Source organism: Ambystoma mexicanum, chromosome 1p, assembly GCF_040938575.1.
Source record: "Ambystoma mexicanum isolate Mex_15411 chromosome 1p, UKY_AmexF1_1, whole genome shotgun sequence".
NCBI classification, from domain to species: Eukaryota; Metazoa; Chordata; class Amphibia; order Caudata; family Ambystomatidae; genus Ambystoma; species Ambystoma mexicanum.
The window spans coordinates 1,014,036,144-1,014,061,016 of NC_090921.1; the positions used below are offsets into that span (position 1 = coordinate 1,014,036,144).

The 24,873-nt window shown below is 46.0% G+C and overlaps 1 protein-coding gene across 1 annotated transcript in view; it reads left to right on the forward strand.

The window, feature by feature from the left end:
* Positions 1-289: 289 nt before the first annotated feature.
* The window catches only part of C1PH16orf86 (chromosome 1p C16orf86 homolog), a 136,743-nt gene continuing 112,159 nt past the window's right edge, over positions 290-24,873 (forward strand). The window contains exon 1 of the mRNA XM_069645588.1: positions 290-542. Within this exon, the coding sequence (XP_069501689.1) occupies positions 435-542 (108 nt within the window). The 5' untranslated portion in view covers positions 290-434. The remainder of the gene's footprint in view (positions 543-24,873) is intronic.

The window sequence follows — 24,873 nt, forward strand, 5'->3', positions numbered from 1 at the left end:
CGATTTCTTGAACTACTGCATTTGATATTCTTGGCAATCTGTACCATTTACTGAAAACCTAGCAGATTTTTCCAAAATGGGGCAGAGTTCCAGAAATTCCACAGAGTCAAATTAATTTGTCTCGATGTGGCTGGCGATGGCCGCCATGACCCAAAACAATCACCTTAACATGCACATAAACAAAGGCAAAATATAAATAAATGCCCCTATGCGGACTATTTGAGAACGCCTTTGTATTCTAGAATATAATGACTGGTTCCTACGTGGAACCAGCGAGCTCAGGAGGTTTAAAGACAAACTGTCCACTGTTTACGAAGTGCAGCTTTCCACGAGCCCGGGCGCTTTCAGTTTGCTTTAATCAAGGATATATTTTCCCGCCTGCCCAGTGTCAAGGGAAACGTTTGGATTCTTGTTTTATTTGTTGAACCAGTGCAATGACAGAAGAAAAGAAAAGTGCGAAAAGTTCTCGTAAGGCGAACAACTCCCGCTTCATGGGCAAACTGGCCGCCATACTGGAGAACCCCGGTCTGAAATCCCTGCAGGTAAGAAAGCCTCAGGGGGACAGAAAGGGCGCGCGCTGAGCACTGGGTTCTGCAGGTGTGCGTGTGGGTCTTCGTTCAGGGTGCACGCCATCTAACTGATAGTAACAGAACCCGAGCTTTTTCCTTAAAACAAATAACAGTAACTTCTGAAACACCATTGACTTGAGGTGGGAGAATGCTTCTTGGAAGGACAGGAGGGTGTACCTAGATGTGTTGTTTATGATGTCTGCAAGGTGTTTTAGTGAATTGTGTGTCCCCAAATGTTGGCAGAGGGGCTAATTTCAGAGATGGGGGGCTGGCGGGGAAACTTACTTGTGCGGGGGCATGTAACATCTTTACACATTGTAATGAGGCTATTCTGGTGAAGCTTCAGTGTTGCAAGCAGTGAACTCTTTCAGGACTGTTGTGAGAATGAGCTGCGTCCTGCCCCCTCCCTTCCAATCACTCCCCTGACATGCAATCATGGCCCCACCATGATTTCAATTGCCTAAAAATGTATGTTATATGTTATTTATAACGTGCTTAATACCCAGAGGTTTCTAAGCAGACCCAGGAATCGAACCTGTGTTGCTCCGTGTCGTCTTGCTTCCAAGGCGAGCACGTTGCCCCTGAGCTATCTTCCCGAGACATGCTAACAGCCTCGGACTGGCCTTAAGGGCAATAGACCATGGCCGAAACTAAAAACCCAAAATGATGGTGTGGCCGTGCCAGTTTTATTGGTGAAAGTGTTCCACTTTTTTGGGCCCATATGGGCAATTTTGCTAAGTTACTTCATTATGCGGCTAACAGTTTTGATCAGTGTTGCTGAATAAATATTCTTTAAAATGCACAATATGCATCACATTTTATCAAAAAGCTCTCCCTTGGGTACTATTCAAACAGCGTCACAAAAGGAATGAATAGCCCTTTGCAACTGTGGAACACTTTTTCATTAGTGCCGAGACAATTTTATGGCCCAGTCCGACCCTACATAAGAATGTAGGTGCTAACTATGAACCTCTCTACACTAGTAATTGTTGCTGGGTCTTTGTTAGCGGTGCAGCCACAATAACTGTTTATTGTCTGTGTCCTGTCCTGCCACGGCTCTGTAGTTCAGTCAGGTCAAGTCAACATCACCCAACATTTCTGGGGATTGGGGGAGCAGTTAAAGCTCGATCTGCCCCATAGTCGTTGTCAGAGTGGGGATTGTTATGTCTGGACCCCCAGGGCACAGGGTCCAGACACATAGTTGCTCGGGGCACCCAGCCGACAATCCAATAGCAGGCACCCTTTTAGCCTGTGGTCACACGGGCGCATCATGGCCTGGCGGCACCCAGGCCACTCAACATACACAGTTGCCACGCAGGGACTCTGTGGTGTGGAGCACCCTTTCATGGAAGGCACAGCACAGGAAAACAGGAACAACGTTGCCTCACAGGGGCGCTGTCATATTGAAGGGCTCTGCGGGGCAGGACCTCTGCCTGAGAGCAACGCTGGCGCAGCGATGCAAGAAACACACATCAGACAGGAGTCTGGTGGATCGGACTGATGAGCGGGAAACCGGAAAACCGCTCATCCCTTTTATTACATTTGTCACAGACATGTGACATCAGCACGAGCCCTTAGCACGGACTCGTTATTCCTTAAAGGGGTGCAACATCACAGGGATGCAGGTGTGTTGCTAGGTCTGGAAAAGATCAGGGGCTAAGCTAATGTAGGGACTAGCAGGATTCGGGGCTAGCTAGCCTTTTGGTTGTAGTCCTTGAGCTTCTATCCGGGGCTATAACCCCCTTAGGCCCCCCCTAGCAACGCCTCTGCAGGGATGACGCCTCTGCAGGGATGAGTACAGGTAATTTGGCTTATATTAAGACCAAGTATTTAAGCAACCAGAGACGATTCAGTTATGACTTTATACTGTATAAAATGTCATTATAATGCAGATAGCTCTGTTTGAGGGTTTTGCATGTGTGTGTTTGTGAATAGCAATCTGCATGTCTGTTTTAAACGATAATTAAGAGCATTTGACTTTATCCTATGGTACAGGTATAATCCAGATAGTATACTACAGGCATCCAGGACTCGAGTTAAACCTCCAATCACTTTGCGTTCTGGCACTTGTCTTGCTTTTGCAATTTGTAGTTTGTAAAATGTAACGACAAACACGGAATGAGAATACAGAATGGCAGGGTCTGGAAGCCATGATTTATACATCTCAACTGGCTCCACTGGCTCCCCATACCCCAGAGAATTGCATTCAAAGGCCTCTGCATTGTAAACAAAGCTATTCACCACAAAACACCACCTTATCTTCATGACAAACTCAAGCCCATCACACACACACCAGACAAGCCAGCCAACACCTTATACACATTCCACTCTGCAAACTCACACGCACAAAAATAAGCATTTACCCATTGGGCACCCAGGGCATGGAACACCCTACCTCTCCACATACGCACTGCATCCTCCATCACCACTTTCAGAAAGAGCCACACAACATACCTGTTTCCCCCACACATAACCCTGCCCTACTCCACGGCTATCACGTGTCTATCGTAATCTTCCTATCCTTTCCTGAAAACATTTTGTGACTTCTTTTTTTTTTAAAACTCCCACCCTTTCAATATTTGACCCATGTAAAGCACCCCGGGACCCTCTCGGTAGGGCCAGCACTAAACAAAAAATCAAGTAAATAAATAAATAAACCAACCTTAGAGGGAAGAACATGAGATCTTTGTTTCTGCATGCTTGAAAATAAGCAATACTTTCGGTGAGTCTGTCATTTCTCTTCATATCCATTCTTTCAGGCTATTGGCAATGCGAAAATCTGGGTTCAGCACCCGGCATTTTCATTTGACCAATTTGTCATCTTGCTGAAATCACTCAGCAGGTCAATGGGACTTGTCTGGGGCATGGCCCTTTACTTGATATTGCTTTTTTAAACATACTTTCGGCACTATTTCACTGTCGATGATGTAATAGCATATCTTGACCACTTCTGCCTTTTTTCCCAACTTAATTGAAACAGTTTGAATTTTTTGCCCCACTTGAGTAGAAAGATGGTTTGTTTGCGTTACCATGTAACCCGGTCAACACATTTCTAGTCCTATACTTTCAAACGAATGCTTACTGGTAGTTGTAGTCTTTCAACTGAGCCCATTTGGCTGAAGCACGTGATGCCAATGTTTTGCCTAAGAAAAGCTAAGGTGTAGAAATCGCATGTCCCAGTGACATCATGCACTTGTGTAGGACACAATAGTCAGAGGTTATTTACCCCAGGAATATTTCTTAACTGTCTCAGGTTAGGTTGGATTTGCAACGGTCAAGGCCAGCTGTGGTGCAAATAAGAGTGTAGGGGTGTGGAGAGCTTCAAGGCACTTGTTAAAGTGGGAGACCAGCGGCACGTCGTTTCGCCAAAATGCCAGGGGTAGTAGGAGTGACATCACACAACCATTGACCTCTGATGACATCACAGGAAGTAATGTCATTTGACCCCAACCCGAAGTAACATCACTGGAAGCGATGGAACATGACCTTTCACCCCTGGACAAAACAGGAAGTGGCATCACATAGCATTGCTCCTAATTACACTAAGAAAAATATGGTTACGATATCACTGTAATGTGATATATATATATTTCATACAAGAATGGATCACCATATGTATCATGTATCATTAATATCACTGTGTATAGGCCCAAACTACCAAATTACTATAAATGCAAGCAGACGCCCAAGGCCAAATGATAATGTGTTATTATATAGCACTTACGCTTAAGCGCTTTATATAGAACAAATATACATACAATATCACCCAACCTGTGTTGGTACTCATTTATCAACCTCAGCAGGATGAAAGGCTGAGTTGGCCTTGCCGAGATTCTGACCTGCAGATCACTCACACATTGCAGCAGCGAGCGGCTCAACCCACTGAGCTATCTTACCGGCTATAGTAAAATAAGCAATTACATGTCTGAATGTTCTCAAAGTCAAAAAGCAAATTACACTGTGTAGTGGATACCATTAAACTGGTAACTGAGATTTAACAGCAGGCCACTACACCTGCAGGTCTGGTGCAATGTTGGCCACATGTCCAGCCTGAGTGGATCTACTTTTCAGGCTTCAGAGGTTGACAAAATGCATACCATTGGGAGGGTTCATAACTGTGTATTAAAGAATTTAAAGCAGCGCATGGAAAGCAGGGCACTCACACAGCATCCCGTACTCTGGGCACTCGTTACGTCATAAATGCAAACAAACATCCTAAGCAGCATGCCAGGGAGATAGGAAAGATAGACACATTACAACAAAGCATCAATTGTGGCAACAAGAAATCAAGAGCCTATTTATGTGCTATAGTAAAACATTTCTAAACTGTACACAAACTTTGATGCATGAGCAGTTTGTTAAAGAACTGAGGACAGCGAGATGGCATGTCTTGTGATGATCGGAAGAGACAACGACAGAAAATAAATGCTATAACTGTAACTTGCGAAAAGCAAACAACATAGTCCTAAATGGATGCTTATTCTACTCTAAATGCTTTGTGGAAGTTTTTGTCTCACGGGGGCCGTGCAGCTGTCACTCCCACCACCGGCAGAGTGGTGAAGAGAGGGGATGCCATTGATAGACAGGTTTCCAGACACTTGTTCGACGACTCCACCACATTCAACAGGGCCTTCCATTGTGGACTCTGTTAGGGACAATCCTCAATAATGTGCTAGTTGCTCTCTACCTTAGAGACCCCCAGCTCTTTTGCTGAACTTTGGGACTTTGTACTTTTAAATCAAAGTGTTTTCTGTGTTTGTTTTTTTTTAATTATGGAGTTTAAACAACTCCATAGGCATCATCTTTTCATTTGTGTCACACAGCACCCTCAGTGTAGTGGCAAAGGGAAACTCTTTCAGGCTTTCCCAAGGTTTAAATACCTTCTCTGGGAAAAACTACTGTTTGCCAGAGTAAGTAAAGTGAAATTGGCTTTACTAGTCTTTTAAATTCCTAGACCCAGCACACCCTATCTTACAATAGAGTGCTGGAGGGGTTACGTAGTATCACCTGCGTCTAGCTACTCATGTAGCAGTCAAATGCTACCCTTTCCTCTCAGAATGGCTGGTGGCAGTGGTTTTACAATAAACTACCATGATTTTTCCCGACCGCAAACAATGGTAGCGTTAAATCGTGGGAGCCATGTTTTTCAAGATGGCGTCTGAGCCTCCATCTGTATAAACCGGTCACGGTCTTCTTTTTTCGCCATATCTTATGGAAAGTGTCATGACCCTTGCCCCTGGCCCTCACTGGCAAGTCAGCTTTCCAGTTAGGGCCAGGTCAAAGGTCTTAAAATCTCATCAAAAACTCTCTTGGAGTCAGTCCTGGTGCCTTTGGCGCCAGGCTCATAACCATCATGAAGACCAACATTAGAATGGGACTATTTACTTGGGACTATTTAACTTGGGGGGGGTTCAGCCAACATGGAGGCACACAGCTCAGTTACAAGGAACTGAGCTATGCGGTCTAGTCTTTTGGGTGTGGCAGGCCTGGGACTACTTTACCTGGACTACTTTGGGTGTGGCAGGCATGGGACTATTTTACCTGGACTACTTTACCTGAGACTATTTAAACCACACCCAAACAGCAGAACATGCTTTGCGTTATTCTGCTGTGGGCAGCGTACCACTCACCGTGTCCAGTTCTTTGATGCCAGCTTACCTGAAACCAAGGACCTGCAGAGAGAGAAAGAACACTACGAAATTTACCAGGAACAGTATCCTGTCTTCAATCCATCGCTGACTTCAGTTCCACTCACCTGAAGGTACAAACTCCCTCATCCGGCACCGCATGCACCCTGAAATACTATAACCTGGAAAGAGGAGAAAGAAAGACAGCATTAGTAAGCGTTTCCTCACGTTTCCTCCCGAATGAAGAAAGCCACACAATTCTTACCTGGGTAGTCATCTCCTGGTCAATATCATTGCTGGAACATTACGGCGCTCAGCGAGGAACATCGCAACCTGCAAGGAGAGAAAAGACACAGGTTTGCAATATAAAAGGCAAAACAGCGCTGCGCATCGTGCATTACTCACCGGACAGCATCGCTCACACCGTGCTTTCGCCTACCGGCCCATGCTCATCTTCAAACTGCATGACAACACCAAAATACCTTTCCATACCTAAAAGGAAAGAAGCAAGACATTATTATTCGAAGAGGAACATAAGAACTGCATATAAAGACTGTAAAGCAGCAAACCTACGGAGTTGCAGCAGGCCTGGATTCCCACAGGGGGCATGCACTAGTGAAGTAACTTGGTCGCTGCTCGCCCCCCACATATATGCGCCCCTGCCACGAGGAGCAGGGCGGAGAATCCACCTCTTACAATATTAAGGTGAGGAGAAGGCTCAAGGGGGAGGAAGGAGTTGAGGCCAAGGGAGGTGGGAAAACAGAGGCAATCTGGTATTGAATCCAGCTCTCCTATATTGCAGACCCATCTTTAACCAGAGGCCTTACCAAGGGACCGGGAGAGGGTTCGAGAGTGCAAATCATCCAACCAGGGCTGGGTGGCGTCTCCGTGGATACCAGGTGAGCGTAACAGAAAGGTCCTTCTAGAGTTTTGCTATGTGCGCCAAACCAGGTTTGGTTCCTTTGTTCATTCGCCTTTGGCAGGCTTCAGGAGTGAAGACCGCCTCTGGCGCCCTAGTGTCAGGGGTGGGCAGGAAGTGAGGGAGGTGCTCGAAACTCCCTGTGCTTAGTCTCCTAGGAGACCAAAATACACTCTGTGGTGATTGGCTGGGTGACTGTCCGGCAAGGACAGCCACCCTGCTTGGTGAGTGACAGCTAGGCTGGAATGAATGGGAGAGAACTGAATAAAAGGCAAGTCTCTTGGCTTGGAAGGCAGGGTCGACCACTGGAACGAAAGAACCGAAGACGAGCATGAAGAGCACGGCTGCTGCAACTCCTGGACCATTGGTTTGCCCTGTAAAGCCCTTCTGCATGTCCAAATCGCTAAGTTCATCTCGACAAAGAAGCCCTGCAAGGACGACTTCTCCCTTTGAGTTGGCGGGACCAATCAACTCAACATTTAGCCAACTGGATACCATTCTCGGAGCTGGTTGTATTTCCCTCAGAGTGCTGCTGGAAACCGAATAACCAGGGAGAGGGGCACCAGCTTGTGTGCTTGACTACAGCTACAGGAATTGTAGATTTGCCAGTTGCCAGCTTTTTGACCAGTCCCAGAGCAGTGCAGCAGTCCCCCAACGTCCTCCCTCTTGTCCCCACGACTGAGGCCCAGGAACAGCGAGATCTGCAGGAACTGCCAGGAACAGAGGTTACCAGCTGCATCTTTTTCTTCATTTGTAAAGGTACTGTAAAACCAGACTGAGAGTACTTACCTCTCGCGGTGAAAGTGCTTGAAACTTTCCCAACTCGCAGCCCTAATCAGCTTGTGACCCAACATATTATTCTTCTCGCTACGAACTATTCCTAAGAACTTGTGCAGAGACTTTTCCGTTCATCTACCAGAACTACTTTATCCTATCCAAGACTTTAGCCCATTGACTTTGGCCTAGCCTATTGAATTGAATTGCCTCTTCTGGTGAACTCAAAATATCTGCACTGCCTAAGAAATAACTGTATTCTTTCTATGTTCTGATAACCTATGCCTTTTTGCTCCTCCTTCAAAGTATTCTGAATGCCTCAGAAACTTAGAGTGTACAGTACTGACGTATATTTGTGTGTGATTATATTGCCTCCTTCTTATGAATGTTTTATAACTGACAGATAAATAAATTAATTAGTATTTATCAAAGAAACCTTGAGTGTAAGAGTTTACTTGAATCTGATTGTAGACCTCTGTGTGACATCATTACTGCTCACATTCCCCTCTTGAGATAAGCCTGGCTGCTCAGCTCCGCTACCAAAACTGTGTAGTACAGACTTATACCAAAGGTTGGTTTTGCTTAAACCTGTAGTCATAGTTGTGTGTAGTGGTCCCAAAGGGTACTGCATACAAACTTTGCCTAACAGCCTCACAAATACTCACCTCTCTTGTTGCGATTGGCAGAGCACTTAAATGGTAACCTATGGAAGGTGGTTCATTACCATTGTCTCCAACAGGCCCTAATACTTGTTAATGCTGGTGTCATACGAATTGTGATCAGTGCATTTGCTGTTTTTAAGCGCAGAGCATCAGCTGCTCAAACCTGTGCCTTCTTTCCGCACATTTAAACCAGGTCACTCTTAAAACTAGATTTCTTAATGGCGCAGTAGCATCTGGGTCTCCTTCCCTATGGATGAGATTGGTGCTTTCAATCAAGGGGGAATGGCCAGCTACCTGGCGATATGGCGCCCATTTACTGAATTCGTATAGCGCAATGACTTCCGGATGGTACATTTGTTTATTGATGGCCTGTTGAAATCCCTCAGCCTTATGCTAATCTACATCCTAAACACTTTGGGCCTAATTCACAGAGCGTTTTCCAGTGGGCTTTTGCCATTATAAAAGGCTTCTGTGAATTAGGCCCATTTTGTCGTCGTCTCACTGTGAATGCCGTGTTTTAAAAAAAAAAAATCTGCTTGCTTTTTTGGGCCTTCAGTGGTTCTCGGTTGTTTTGACAGTTCCAAGCACCTCATCCTCTGGCATTGTTAACTGCGTATTCTGAAGAACTTTCTCTCATGTCTTGCTTGTAGTACTCTCCAGTTTTGTAACTCGGTTGTCCTGTGAAATCAATAAAAATGTAATTGGATAAAAAAAACGTTATTTCTTATTTTCATCACGTGTGCTTGTTTGACGCAGACCAAAAAAGTTTTGATTCTATGATAAGACAGGAGGCTCATATTATGCATTACAATCTTTACTCTGAAACCACAGCAGCAAAGAAAAAAACTTTTACAAGCAAAATAGTTTGAAAACAGAACTAAATAGAGTTCAATGTCAATGCAAAAGGGGACTCCCCAATCCATCATGGAGGACAGGTCATGCCCTGCCAGAGACCAATGAGCAGGGACCCTTCTTTATATAAGTCCATTACTCTAAACCCAACTCCTCTTTCTTTGCTGCTGAGACCACACAGCTAAGTCACTCCTTTCAGTTTGTGTCTTGCATGTTGTCAGTAGAAGTTAAACCTTAATGGGTTATACTATGGAAGAAAAATGGTGTGCTTGTAGCATTTCTTGGTGTACATTTAAGATATAGTAGTCCTTTATATTATAATGTACTGTTTGTTTAACTTTCCAACGCTTGCACTGGTTTGCCTCTGGGCGTTATGCTTAAGCGTGTATTGTTTTCTTTTATCCCGTGCTCGCCGGTCTGAATGGAAGCTTTGCTTCAGACCCGACGCACAGCGGGTCTCTTTATATAAAGATTTATAGGCTGTCAGAAGCTACTAATGCTTCGTGCAGGTGCGCGCAAGCATTCTTCTTCTAAATTCTTCTGTTTATTTTAGGTTTACGGGCGTCGCAGATGTCTGACTGAAGCTGATAAGCTTCAAGGCCAGTGCACGCGAGCCTCTCTTTTGTTTGGTTTAGCCCTCTGTGTGTGTCAAATTAGCTTATTCGGGGCCTGCACTGCTGGCGACCCGAGTACATAGCCCTGTTGTGGGCTGCAGTGTTCTTTGGATAGCACACCCTCCAGTGGTTCAACGGCTAAGTGCTTGGTGTTGGGAGGCTGGGTACCGGAGTTCTAATACAATGTCCGGAACATCATGGAGATTTAAAAATGTATGTTGGTTAAATGTACGTCTCTTTTTTCCTTTGAATTACACCCGGGACAGCCAGGTGTTGCGTGCGTGCTCGGTCTGCTATTTTCCTATGTTTCCTTCTTTTCTATTATTTTGAAGCCCGTCTCTGTAGCACAGTCAGTAGGGGTTGTCACTTGTACCTGGAAGGTTTGAGGTTCGAACCAATCCTCCAACTTAAAAATTCTGAACGTGGTGGGGAAAATAATTACAATTTTATTTACCATACCGGCCAACCATGCAAATCCCAGAGGGGGTTTCTAAAATGATATCCAGGTTGCCTGGTCACCCTAGTTATGCGAGACAACTTAAGACAGCCCAGTCCGCATTTTTTCACTTTAACAAGATTATATATAATTTTAATTACTTTTGAATATGAATGCTTTGTAATTTATATGTTTGAAACCCGCCCGCTCCAGTGCCTGATGCGCTACTAGTCTGCAGTTTTGTTTAAACGCGGTATATGGCATAAAGGATTACCTTCACTGTAGGTGCCATAAACCTGCTCTGTGCAGGCTTTGCCTGTGTTGTTCTGCGAGGTAAACCCCTCGTGTACTGCTGGTTCCACACCCTGCTCGGGTGAGCAGTTTGTGGTGCACTTGCTCAGTGTATTCCTCGCTTAAAGTTGGCAACTTTGTTTGTGTGCTGCATATGCCGTTGGTGATTACCTTAACTGTTTGTGTGCCATAACCTGCTCGTTTTCAGGTTCTGCCTGAGTTCTACTGCCAGGTTACCCCCTTGTGTACTGCTGGTTATCACGCCCTGCTCGGGCGAGCAGATGGAGGCCCACTTGCTCAGTGTATTCCTCCCTTAAGGTCAGCAGCTTTGTTTAGGTGCTGCATATGGCAGATGTCATTATTTTTCTGTAAGCATGCCATAATCTGCTCGGTTTCAGGCTTTGCCTGGATTCTACTGCGAGGTCCACCCTCGTATACTGCTGTTTGCCACACCCTGCTAGGTTGAGTGTGCACTTGCTCAGTGTATTCTTTTGCTAAACAATATGTTTAAGTGTTGACTGGAACACATTTGCGTTTCTCAGAATTGTCAGTAGCCCGGATAGCTCAGTATGTATCAGCTTCTATAAGGGACGGGGGTTCGGACCCCTGTGAGGGCGTGACCCCTCTTCCTTGGATATTTTATATACTTTATATATTTTATATTATTTATTTATTAAGTACTTTAAAGAAAAGAGTGTGAGGAGGTAGTTATAAACAACAGACTCGTGGGGGTTGTACCTCCCCTCTAGCCATCTCTCTGGTGTTAACTTTTGTCTTTTAGTTAAAATTCTGGCACGCTTTACCTTAGTTAGTTTTAGGACAACCCATTCCTTTCCTTAGGTTTTTGCTTTCCCCAATAACAAGTGCTCCACCCAATACCGTGCTGATTAAGCTGCAGAAATTTTCTCTCGACATGAGGAAGAAATAAATGATACTGTATGCCCCTATTGAGGTCTACAGGGCTTGAGGCTCTCTTTAGTGGGGAGGTGTTTCCCTTTCTATATGTCCCATTTTGACATTCATTTTACTATTGAACTATTGATGGAGACAAGGTCAGCTTGAGGGTAACTGTTCAGTTTTGTTGCAAGACAAGTTGGGCATCCATGTTCTGCTTGGATGGAGTGTTTGGAAACACATTCTGGTATCAGATGGACGAGTTGCCAAATAATAACTTTCTGGCGCCTGCCCCATGGGTTTCCTCCCAAAGCTTGGCCTATTGTTCAGCTAAACGTCTAGCAGCGTGTTACAATTTCTCCCCTGCTTGAGGAGTACAAGCAGGCTTCTGTACCCTCAAGAGAGTTGTTTAGCCTCTTTTGTTATATATATATATCATTTTTTCTACAGTGCAGCGAATAGAGTGCTGGCTTTCACAGCCGTGCTGAGCCTACTGATGCAGGTTCCTAGCTTGGAAAGGTTTAAATCAGTCTTTCATCCTGCTGCAATTGATAAGTGAACACCCCACACCACACACTGTTGGTAGTAGTGATGAGCAACACTAGTATACCTGAGGGTTTGTAGCACTATATAAGTGCTATTTTTGCTATGGGCAATGTGCTTAATATTTTTTCCTTCCCCCGATTCCCTTAGTGGCCAGTTCAGCCTCACACGCATACAGAGACTCAGACCTCAGGGTTTGAGGGGACAGTGGTCCCAGTATTTTTTCACAAAAGCTGGGCTTTAGCGTGGTCCTCAGGGTAGCCTTCTTCTGGGTCGCAAGGATTTCCTTAGATAAGTGGGGGAGGGTTCTCCTTTGGGAAGGCTCAATATCCCTTGGTGGGATAGAGGGGTCTGGGAGCGCTACTAATCTCCCATCCAAGTTATTACGACCCTCTTCTCACAATGCACTCCAGCGTCTCTACATTAACTATCAAAAGGTGTCTGTCAGTGCGTTTCCCAGAGGGCTGGGATATATATATTTAGTTAATGACTTGATTCTCCTAGTCACCTGCACGGGAGGTAGACCTTTTGGGTTTTCACAGGAGATTGTTTTTTGCAATAAGGTGCCAGCTCAGGGTGCTGGGAGCTTCAAGGTTCTTCAAATTGCCTAAGAGAGAGGCTGGTCCTCTTCTGGTGAGCAACTTCATTGTAACTGTTTAGTGATCAGTTCTTTGCAGTTTAGAGTTTTTGCTAAGGCTTTGGAATTTAAGGGTCCTCCTTCGGTTAGTTTATGATCCTCTAGGGATTTTATCAACCATGGGGGAGGGAACAAGGTTCAAGCACCGGGCACATCTACAAGGGGGTTCAGATATCACTATAATGGTAGCGATTGGATGTAAGATACATTTTTTCTCCTTGCCAGGTCTGGTCTCTTAAGGGTCAGGTTTGTAAATATCTGCCTTTGTCATGGTAGCAGAGTCCTTCTTCAAGAGCTCGGGAGGTCTGAAGGTCTCAGTTTTGGCGGTTTGGCATATTTAGCTTTTCAGGTGGGGCCCCTCTCTCCATTCTGCTTCTGCCTCCAGAAGACACCTTCTTTAGTATACACATATGTCTGAAGACAATTGTGTGTTAAGTCTATTGCTTTTCAGCTCCGCTCAGGATAGGTCGTCCTATTACAGATTAATAAAACAACCTTTTTACTCCCGTTTTACCTTTTATGAAGATTTGTCATTCCCACTTGTTCCCCAGTGTAGTTATGTGACATGTCTTGTTTCTAATACGATATTTTCCTTTAACGCATGGGATGGAACTTACAAAGCTTTCACCCCCTGGGGGGTATTTTTCTTTATCCCCAGAAGAGCTAAGTGCCTATCTTCTTTGGTTTGTTATCTAGGTTCCCAAAGATGGTATGAATTTAAGTGTTTAGATGTTTGATTGAACAACAGAGGAGTTTATTATTCCGATGGGGTTTTTCCTAACCTATTAGTATAGGAAAACTTTGTTCAGTGTTTTCCCCCCTCTTTTTTTTAACCAGTTGGTTTTGGTGGCCTGTAAGGAACGCTGGAATTGGCACATCTTCCAGTTGTTTTTTCTTGCAGTGGATTTGGCTATGCCTTATAAGACAGTTATTCGGGCAGCATAGTCTTGGGCAATTCTCTTGTGGTCAGCTGATTGATCTAATTAAAGTATTTAAAACTTTTTCTTCTCCTATTATTTCATTATCTTGTCTCTATTGTATTGATCATGTTGTACTAATGAGATGCAAGGGCTTCGAACTTGCATAATATGAGCCTCCTGTCTTGTCATAGAATGGCTAATCCCCCACACTAACGTGAGATGGGGGTTTAGATTCTATTAAAGACAAGGAGGCGATTATTATTACACCCACCCACCCTTGATATGATATGATATGACATTTCCGACACGCATGTGCACAGGTGTTTCAAGAGAGAACATTCTTTGGTTTGCGGTTCTTCCCATCCACCCACCCTTCTTGCTTGTTGTTCTTACAGCTACGAGTTGAGATTCGGATCAGGAGTGTGGCTCACAGTTACATGTTGTGGAGTGCATGGTACGAGAGCTTCGCTGGATTTGCCTTCATTGTTTATCATCCGATCTGTGCAGTGGACGTCTGGTTCAAGACAGCTACAGGAAGAGGAGTTGGGTTTAGAGTAATGGATTTATATAAGGAAGGGTCCCTTCTCATTGGTCTCCGGCAGGGCATGACCTGTCCTCCATGATGGATTGGGGAGTCCCCCCTTGCATTGACATTGAACTCTATTTAGTTCTGTTTTCAAACTTTTTTGTTTGTAAAAGTTTTTTTCTTTGCTGCTGTGGTTTCAGAGTAAAGATTGTAATGCATAATAATCGCCTCCTTGTCTTTAATAGAATCTAAACCCCAATCTCACGTTAGTGTGAGGGATTAGCCATTATTGTTAAACACATTTTCTTCACACCATAGAGCATGTGTCAAACAATGACTGGCAATAGGTAACCGTCACACCGCAACCTCTGCTGTGTGTGTCTTGAAAGTACATTTTCACAACCTGGAGGGCATTGTTTTAGTGTTACATGACTTTGAAATCTGGTACTTGTATCCTTCATGATGGGAAATGCATCTAGTGCCATAGTGTTCTTGAAAGCCAAACTATAACACAGATTTCACTAAGTCTGACTAGATATGGGGCCTAGTGCTTACGCTGCGGACTTGTCACACAACCTAGCCTCATCACTGAAGTGTGTTATCATGGACACATCATTGTATCTCACTGTGCCTTGTCTGGCTAAATTAGAACTCCCCAGAAGTGTTCACACTATATTTTTCCAAAAAGCCTCAGTCATTATATTGCTCCATATATAATGGTAAGAATGATATCACTCTCTGTTACCTCATCTTTTGTGATGTCACTTCCGGTGATGTCCATACATATGCAAATTAAGGGTCCTGCATATCTTTTGCCACGCAGGGCCTCGCAAACCCTAGAACTGGCTTGGATTAGACTTCAGTATTAGCTTCAAAAGGGGGGCAATCCCATTATGGGTGTCCGTGTACCCTAAAGTGTAATGGCAGCCAGACTGCCAGAGGCGTCGCTACAGGGAGTCTGGTGGGTGGAGGGATATGTGAGGGAAGGGGGGGGATTATATCCCCGGGTCTTTGGTTGAAGCCCTGGATAGAAGCTCAGGGGCTACAACCAAACGGCTAGCTAGCCCCGAGTCTCGACAATCGGAGTAAGAGAGGGTTTCCATCATTATAATTCGGTGTTGCTTGGAGCAGACGCAGGCCTCTTCACAAAGGCTCCCTTCAGACATGGTGTAGGTTTCGTGTCTGCAGTCATTGGCAATGAGCTTCAGGGGATCACACATAGAAACCCCATTGTCCATAAGGAGACATAACTCCGAGAAACAAAGGTAATATGGACCTTTTTGCATAGTCATTCAAACAGAGGTTTGGCTACCACCCAATCCATCCCAAGGGCTCTCATTTTATCGAGCTGTGAAGGATGAAATGCAGAGTAGGCCTGAATGGGATTCGAACCCGTGATGTTTACACGCACCGCAAGTTAACGACCTACATTACACGTTTATTAAAAATATATTTATCCATTTCTACAGTAAAATGTGAGGTTAGCGTGCGTGCGTGATTGAGATAATGCATGTCTGTAGCATACACAGCAGTACGGGCGTCGGGCAGATTACTGATTAGAGACTCCCCTCCCAAATTCTTCGCGACTCCTAAACTGTGTGGCCCGTGACTTTCGAATGGCTCTTCGGTTGCTTTAGAAAAGATTACAATAATGCAACCGCTTTGACAATGTCGTTAAAAGAAAGGTTATAGCACCCCCTAGTGTCGTATCGTTTACTGCAACCTCCTGCTGCCGACTATGTATCATTTTAACGTTTTAATTAGTTTTAAAGAAATAAGACACCGTTTTTAACTCTGAAAGTAAGCATAAACTCGGCCAAAACTACAAATGTTGAACAGGATAAATGAAGGAGAAATCGAAACTAAGTGGAGCATACTCCACCCACTAGTTCACTGTGGCTACTGAATCTTTGAAGGCTACATACAGTGAGTGCAAGGGGCACTCTAGATATACAGAGGTTCCCATCACACACGCATTACCTCTACCTCTCCTCTTCCTCGTCCCAATACTAGGCCTATGAAGGGCGGCCGAACCCTTTCCAATAGTTTCTCTTAGCGGGTTAGCAGGGACAGCCTACAACTGCGCCTCCCATGTTGTAGCATCCCTCACCTCGTTCATCCTACTACCCTCCTCCACCCTGCAAGTGCCACCTCAGGATTCCCTGAAATAAGGAGGCAGGACCAGTTTTGAAAGGTGGATGTCTCAAATGCTGCAGCAAGCTTTATTGAAACATCAAGCCAGGAATTATCTTACAGGTGATCCGTTTCTCCACCACACCTCAGGATTATTATCTTCTTATGCCCTCCCCCCTGCACCAAGCACCCATCACCCTACCCCCCAACCCCCACCGTCAGTGTATTGAGGACTCTGCCGGGTAGACCGGTCCCTCCCTAATTCATTCCCTCTCTACCCATGGCCATTTCATTGCTTACTTTTTCTTTTGTTATTTTCTTTTCTTCTTTCTTTTTTCTAGTCATGAACTTTTCTCCCATTCTATCTTTCTATTCATTTGTTCTTTCTACACATTCTATCCTTCTATTGCTTAGTTTCTTTCTTCTCATTCTACCCTTCTTCATTGTTCTTTTACTTCTCTTTATATTTCTCAAATGTATTCTGTCTTTCTTCTGCCCCCACTGGGGCACCTTCCCCCGTCTAACCCCCCTCCTTCCGTCACTCCAGAGTCTCTTCTACCTCCCCTCGTGCTTTCGCCCCCTTTGGTTGTATTCCATTTATGCCGCCCCTTGGTTTCTATACTCAGTTCTTTCTATTCCGCAAGTTGCCTAACCACCACCCCTCCCCCACCCCCAGTTCTGGACTGGGTGACCATAAATGTACAAGAGAAAATACTTGAGCACCACAGCATTAACAAACCATCCCTCTCTAACTTGGAGTACCTCTGCTTTGTGGTTCTGAGACACCTGTTTGCTTACGCAATGGGTAGTCATCTCAGCCAAGTTGCATCAGCATGGCGCCAAGTTCAGACAGACTGGCATACACTGTGATTTCAGTGACTTTTGATGGATTGAAGATGGGTGTCATTTGCTGTCACTGCTGGTTGATGTTTAGAAAAGCCAGCTGCTGTTGCTCCTTGCCACTTACAGGTTCAGTCCTGGCACGTCATGTGCCAAAGCGGTTCAGTCAGTGCAACCAGACCATGAATCGGCCACAGACATTTACCATCTCCAAGAAGCTCCTAACCTTCAATGGGATGGTAGCTGGCAAAGGCATCCTTGGAAAATATGACTGGGTCCTCAAGATCTGCCATGGTGGGCTTTATTTCCTTGCTAGACAAAGCACATGTCTACACAGATCCAGGGAGAGTCCAGTTGTTTTGCCACCAGAGCCAGGACAATCGGAGGTACCTATGGTATTGAACCCATCACTCTCCCTAGAGTGGCTTCCGATTCAAGCTTCACCAGCTTCGCTTCTGTTTTTCTTCATAAGTGAAATGGAATTTGCCATTGCGATTGTCTGGACAGTGGGGTGAATATGTAAGCACACTTGCCGATCACAGACACACAGCCTATACTTTGGAAAATGTCACTACATTCATCCTTGATCTACAGCTCATCAGCCTCGACACACCAATAGCAAAATGAACAAGGCCTAGCACCTGCGCCCTGTCACAGCTGAGGAGAGTGTGCTTCACCCCTAATGTGACTTAGAAATGAACAAGGCCTGGCACCTGCGCCCTGTCACAGCTGAGGAGGGTGTACTTCACCCCTAATGTGACTTAGAAATGAACAAGGCCTGGCACCTGCGCCCTGTCACAGCTGAGGAGGGTGTACTTCACCCCTAATGTGACTTAGAAATGAACAAGGCCTGGCACCTCCGCCCTGTCACAGCTGAGGAGGTTGTACTTCACCCCTAATGTGACTTAGAAATGAACAAGGCCTGGCACCTCCGCCCTGCCACAGCTGAGGAGGTTGTGCTTCACCCCTAATGTGACTTAGAAATGAACGAGGCCTGGCACCTGCGCCCTGCCACAGCTGAGGAGGGTGTGCTTCACCCCTAATGTGACTTAGAACTGAACAAGTCCTGGCACCTGCGGGGTGTGCTTCACCCCTAATGTGACTTAGATTGTAGCCTTGACAGTGTTCTGGTGTTGGTAATGTCTGTGATGACTGCCCCATCCAGATAGAAGGGGGCGTGAAGCCTGTATGAGTGAATATCATGACCTTGGGTGGTAGCAGCTGTGGACGGGGCACCAACGTTGCGAACTGGGTCTTGGCGACGTCCAGTGACATGGCATTGTCGCTTTCACCTCCTGCCTGTTTGCATGGTGCAAATAGTGGAAATGAAGACTACTTCCTTGACCTCCTTGTCACTGAGAGCATGTGATGAAGTGTAATTTTTCGCTTCCGCTGACGCCACTCTCTGTCGTCTCTGATTTTGTTTGGCCATTTTTGTTGAACCTACCACATGGACCGCCGCTCAGCACATCTTTCCATAGTGGTTTCGTTTTTGGCACTTCCCACATGTATGTTCTGCCACCAGATAATCCCGTAGGTGTGGTAATTTACAACTACAGTACTTCCACCACCTTTTCCTCCTTGTCTGTCTGGGGTTGTTGTGGTGTTTGGTGAAAGTGGTGGTCAGAGCATTTAGGAAAAATGGATCCCTGCGCTGATCTGATTCTGTAGGTTGGTATATGTCCTGCTGCCATCCACTGAGTACCCCTGGGACGATGCTCCAATAGTCCCATATTGTGAGCTAAAGGAGAGAGGTGGGGGGATACCCTGTTGCTTGTGGCACTGGATTTGGGGTATCTTGACCAGTTATGGTAGTACGTGTGGTCCGAATAAATGAGTCTCACTACTTTGTCAAGATGCAGTGATGATTTATTGCCAAACTGTTGCTACACACATATAGCACTTGTGGTGCCAATCACATGAGGAGTGCCGACACATGTTTCGACCAACCAAGAGTTCTTCATCAAGGTGTATTAGGTAATGCTGCTGTGTTGTCCTGATTAAGGTAGTGCCCTGTAGCAGCTATGAGTCCAGAAAGGCTACACTGACATAGGCCTTGCTGGCCTCATAGCTGCTACACAGCACTACCTTAATCAGGACAACACACCAGCATAACTTAATATGCCTTGATAAAGACCCCTTGGTCGAAACATGTGTCAGCACTCCTCATGTGATTGGCACCACAAGTGCCATATGTGTGTAGTAACAGTTTGCCAATAAATCATCACTACATCTTGACCTAGTAGTGAGACTCATTTATTTGGACCACACGTACTACCATAACTGGTCAAGATACCCCAAGTCCAGTGCCACAAGCAACGGGGTATCCCCTCACTTCTCTTGTTGTGGTGTCTGTTGCTGTCCATACCTCCTTTGTGATTGCCTCAGTATGCTGAACGAGCCTGAGCAGTGTTTGCCCCTTCCACCTGGGGGTTTTGAGGCATTCTCCGTGTGGTCAGCTTTGGCGTATGCCAGTGCCTGTGGCCTTCCAAATTCTAATGTCTTTTGGAGCAAGATGCCTGATTCCATCATAATTTGATGTCCGACGGGGCTTGAAAAGCAACTCTGCAGGCACTGTGACCTCACGTAAACCTCCAAATCTCCCAAAATGCATGCGAGGGCAAAATGGCGCAGGCAAGCATGATGTCGAGCGATTGGGACTCCTGTCGGGCTGGTCTCAATCTGAATAGCTCATAATCTGCGCGGATACGTGGCCACACATAATTAGTGAGGCCAGGGCAGTTTTTGTGGCGCTGTACGACCCAGCCCATGTTTGCACCACTCCACCAGCAAGGAAAATACGCACTGCTTTCTTTGCTGCTGCCAGAAGGAATATGTCCAAACGTTCTACCCACGCGTCCCAAGCAATGATGGCGCGCCTGGTACTTTGAACTCTGTGACCGTGTAGGCCTTGCCTCACAGACCGCAGCGATGCGCCTCCCGATGTGGATGAACACGCTACGCTGTCCTCTCCATTACATATGGTCAAGGCTAAAACAGCGTTCAGTATGTGCCTGAACAGTCGATGTAGACCTGAAGGTGGGTGGGGCAAGCCTACTTCCAGAGGCCCCCAACAGTTACACCTGATGGAAGCGCAGGTGCAAGAATACACCAGGCTCAGGCTGCCTTAACTGCACAAACACTCACTTTTAATCCACTTCCCTGCATATTGTACCTCAATGGTTTGCTGTGCGTGGCTATCTGTACTTAATTGCTCTTAGAATCTGTATTCCATGCTTCTCCTACCACACTTTATTTCGATTATGTGGCTTTATGTACCCAATTGTCCTCTATGATAAAAGGTATGTGCCCTCATGTCCCCGTTACTGATTAAATGGCTCTCGTGTCACCCCTGACTATAACCTATCGGGCCTAAAATGCCCTGACTATGAAACCATAAATCGGAGCCCATTGGCTCCTAGCCGCTCTCTGACCATGCACCCAAATAACCGAGACCCTGCGCCCCTTTGGTTCTCAGCTTCTTTCTGACACCTATTATTGATCACCTGCAGTCTGGCTGTGTTCCCAATCTCTCATAGGCGTCCCTAAAGGGGGGCAATCGCCCCCTGCTATTGGCTGCGTTGCCCCGCCCAATTGGTGGCCTGCCCCACCTTCTGGCAAATAACTCTTTCCAGGAGCCTCCTTCACGCAGCCTCATTTGCGCATTTTCAGGTCCTATTTGCCCAGCCTGAGTTCTTCTGGCCTGAAAGGGACACCACGGGAACCAATGTGCCATGAATATCACTGGGGTGGGGGCCATCAATGTTAAAAGCAGGCTACCTACATGCTGGTCACACTATTGTTTTCCAAATGTGCATCTTAAACCTGACTAGTAAAAAAAAAGACGCTTCCAGACTGAAACATGGTCTTGAACTTAGATTCACTACTTTTCTTTAGAATGTGTTTAGGTTCTTGTCGGACTACCACACAAATACCCTGTGCTTTTTGTGCCCCATCCTTTGTTAATGTTAATGTTAAAGGATATCTTTAGCGCGCACTATCACCACCGGAGTGGCCTCCTGGCGCTCTGGCGGCTCTGAAAGGTAAGAGGGTGGGGTGTGTTAGTTGTGCATAGCGGGACAAGGTAGATCGAGAAGATTATGATGTACTGTTGGCAGCTTCAGTTCGGTTAGAACTGTTCGCTTAGCATGGGTGTGGTTTGTGCATCGGTAGAGTCCCATGTGCTGTTGTGTAAGACTGTGTGGTTTGTTTTGTTTATTGACGTGTAGTGAAGTGGGTGCGGATTGTTGTGCTAGGACGTGGTTGTGTTTGTTTAGCGTTAGAGATGTGTTTGCAGAGGGGATAGATTGAGGTTTATAGTTTGGTTCGTTTTTTTCTTCTTACCTTGTTTCTTTTGGGCATTTGACAATCTCAGAGTCCCTCGCCGCGTTCTGCGCCAGTGGTTTCCTCTACTTGGAACTGTGTGGTCTTCTCAGGGTAGGATGGAGGTGAAGGCCCCCCGTGGGTCAAGAAGTGCATGGTATTGGGATTGCTCGTAGGACACCAGGCAGTAGCCTGCCGTCGCTTCCCAGGGTTTATAGGGCTGGATCCCTACCTCTGATTTGTAGGAGCTCCCTGTCCAACTGGGTACGTTTGTTGGTTAGTGCTCATTCATATGCAGCTAGGGTGCCTGTCTGAGGGAAAAGCCTAGAATTGAGTGGTATTTTTGGGAGTGGCTACGTCCTGGGATTCCTCCCCTCCACCCTGGGTTGAGTCTTCCATGCGCGCTCATTGTGGTCCATTTTATTTTCAGCGGCTTCTTTGGGTTTCTACTTGTTACCATCTGGTTGTGAACTGAAGAGCCAGGATTTGAGTGATTTTCTGAATCTTAAGTGATCCTTTCCGTTTTGGCTGCCAGGTGGGAGAATGATGATCCTCTAAGTTTTTTTCTTGTGTATGGTTCCAAGCAGATGTCATTGTTTGATCTGAAGGTTCTTGTCAGCTGGTAGATGATTATTTTCTTTTGTAGGAATTCTGCCCCTTCGCCATGAATTGCTCTGTGAGTAATGCACATCGTTTTGAATGTAATTCACTGTTTGATTGGCAGCCAGTGTAGCATTTGTAGCGCTGGCGTGATATGGTCCCTTCGTGATAGTTTGACTAGAAGTCTGGCTGCTGCGTTTTGGACACATTGCAGTTTCTTCAGCAGCTGTTCCGGCATTCCGAGGTAAAGGCTTTTGGCATAGTCTGTTCTGGACATGACGAGTCCAATGAGCGTCAGCGTCTTCCTTGTTCATCAGAGGTTGTTAGTGAGGAGCCTAATTGGATGTCCAACAAAAACTTCCCTGGGTCTCCCAACAGGGATGACACTCCGAAGGACCCTAGACACCACAAAGTCGAGCTGTGTTTATTCAGTACCAGAGAAACGGCAATCCCACTAAGTGTCACAGTTTCTAATACCAGATCCTCAAGATGTGTAACTATCTTAGACCAAGCTGCTTCTAAAAAAGCCTGCAACTCCAAAAGGGACTGGGAGATGGCCTGTGCTTGATTCCAAGATCCATGTAACAAGGAGTCGCAAACTGGTGCATGGCCTTCTGGAATACCAGGGGCCATTTGCACCTACCTAGAGACCCAGACCTCTCCTTGGGTGCTCTGGATATAATATGCCTCCAGGAGACTTGGCTCATGAACTCTCCTTCCCTTGATGGCTATACCTCATTCCTTAATTCGGCCTACAGAGGTGACGCGGACGTTCAGCCTCTGGCTTACTCACTCTGGTGAAAAACACGAAGGAAATGACTGATGGAGAACTAGAGATCCTTAACCCCTTCTTACAGGGTATTGCTATCACCTTCTCAGACAGGGAGAGGAGTCCCAAAAGTGGCTTTTGTTGAATCTCTATTGGAATCCCCTGGCCATTTCCACTGAAGACTTTTTGAACATGATGGCAACTGCCTTAGACAAATGGATTGTAAGTTTTAATCCTCATTTTATAATCGTAGGAGGGCATCTAAATAGCCTGTGTATCAACAAAAAAATACCCTCTGGTAATCTAACTGAAAGCCAAAAGCGGGCGGCAGAATGGATGCAGCTTATGGACGCAAGAGACCTCCATATGCTGAATGGCCAAGCCAACAGTGATTGCCCCCCGAAGGCCACTTGGACCAACAGAGTCACATCAAGCAATCTAGACTATGAGCCTCATTACGGGTCCAGCGGTAACACTGCGGTGCTACCGGCGGGTTGCCACCGGACCCGTAAAAAATTACTGGTGCCTGACTTCCTGGTGTCACCGGGCTATTATTAAGTCCAGCAGCCGGGAAGTCAGGCGCCAGTTATTTTGCTAATCCCCATTCCCATAGAAACCCATGGGACCCTATGGGAGTGGGGACACGGAAGCACTGGCACCATTGCTAATGTTGCCGGTGCTCCCATGATCAGTCTGCCTACTGTGACCGCTGCACCCATCAGGGTCAGACCTGGCAGGCGCAGCGGCCCCGACAGGCAGACTCGGAATGTGACGGTCCAGAAACAAGGGTGCCTTTAGGCTTACCGACACCCTAGTTTCCGGTCTGCCACTATTGTAATGAGGCCCTATGTTTTTGTTTCTAGCATACTTGTACAGGACAGCATTTTACTGGAGGTCCTTCCCAAAACCACAAGTGATCATGCCCTATTAAAACTGTCTTGGAAATCAAAACCAACTCCGATCCAATGCCTATGGCCTACGGATATCGAGTTGAACTCGGGTGCCAATCGCCTGAGGGTCACTGGCCCAGATGTTCAGTCCTTGTCAGAAAGATTTGCGAAGCATGTAAGTTCTGGAGGAAGCGTGAACTACATCCCTCTACTTATGGATCTGAAACGCTCCCCACATAAAGCTTCTTCTAGGCTTAGTCCTCACAGTGTCAGGATTCGCCCATGGAAGTTGTGGAACACATGGCGTCTCTGACTATCCGGTACACCTTCAGGTCTAGTCCTCACTCAACATGGCGGCCCTTTACTATAAAACAGAACCACGCCCCCTTTTCGGCGCACTGTATCTGTTTTCTCTCAGACCATTTCAACGCTGCTGCGCTTGCGGAGCTCTCTTCTACGGATCCTTCCTTGATTCCTGCCTTAGCTCCCGATATTTCGCTGCTGCTGCAATTTGCTCATCTTGTTAGTTTTTCCCTGTCTTTCTGTCCTTGTACGCTTCTGTAATCATTCCCTTTCGTTTCCGCCTGTGTTCTGTTAGCCTCCCTGCCTTCACTCTTGCCTTTCTGCCTTCTCCTCTTATACTATTAATCGCACTTACCTTGGTGATATTTCACAGCTGGCTTGCTGTTCTGATTTATTTTCTTGTTTGCGGTTGCAGTTCAGCCTTTCCTTTCACCGCACCGCGGCTCTTTGTTTCTGCTCGCGGTCGCAGAGCTGTTTTCTCAATATACCGCGACCTCGGCTCGGGTGCCTTCACTCCCTGGGTTCTGCCAGTATTCTAGGTAAGTGGGACTCTTCTGACAAACTATCTTATTCCTATTCTCATTCGGTGTCTCAACCCATACGTTCTCTTTTATCTACATCTTCTATTTTTTTTTACCTGCTATCCTGTTATACTCATCCCCGGACACTATTGAAAATCAAGCTTACGGTGCACTACCACCTACAGGCTATACCTCTCCCAAGTGGGCAGACCTCCCTTAAGACTTCAAGC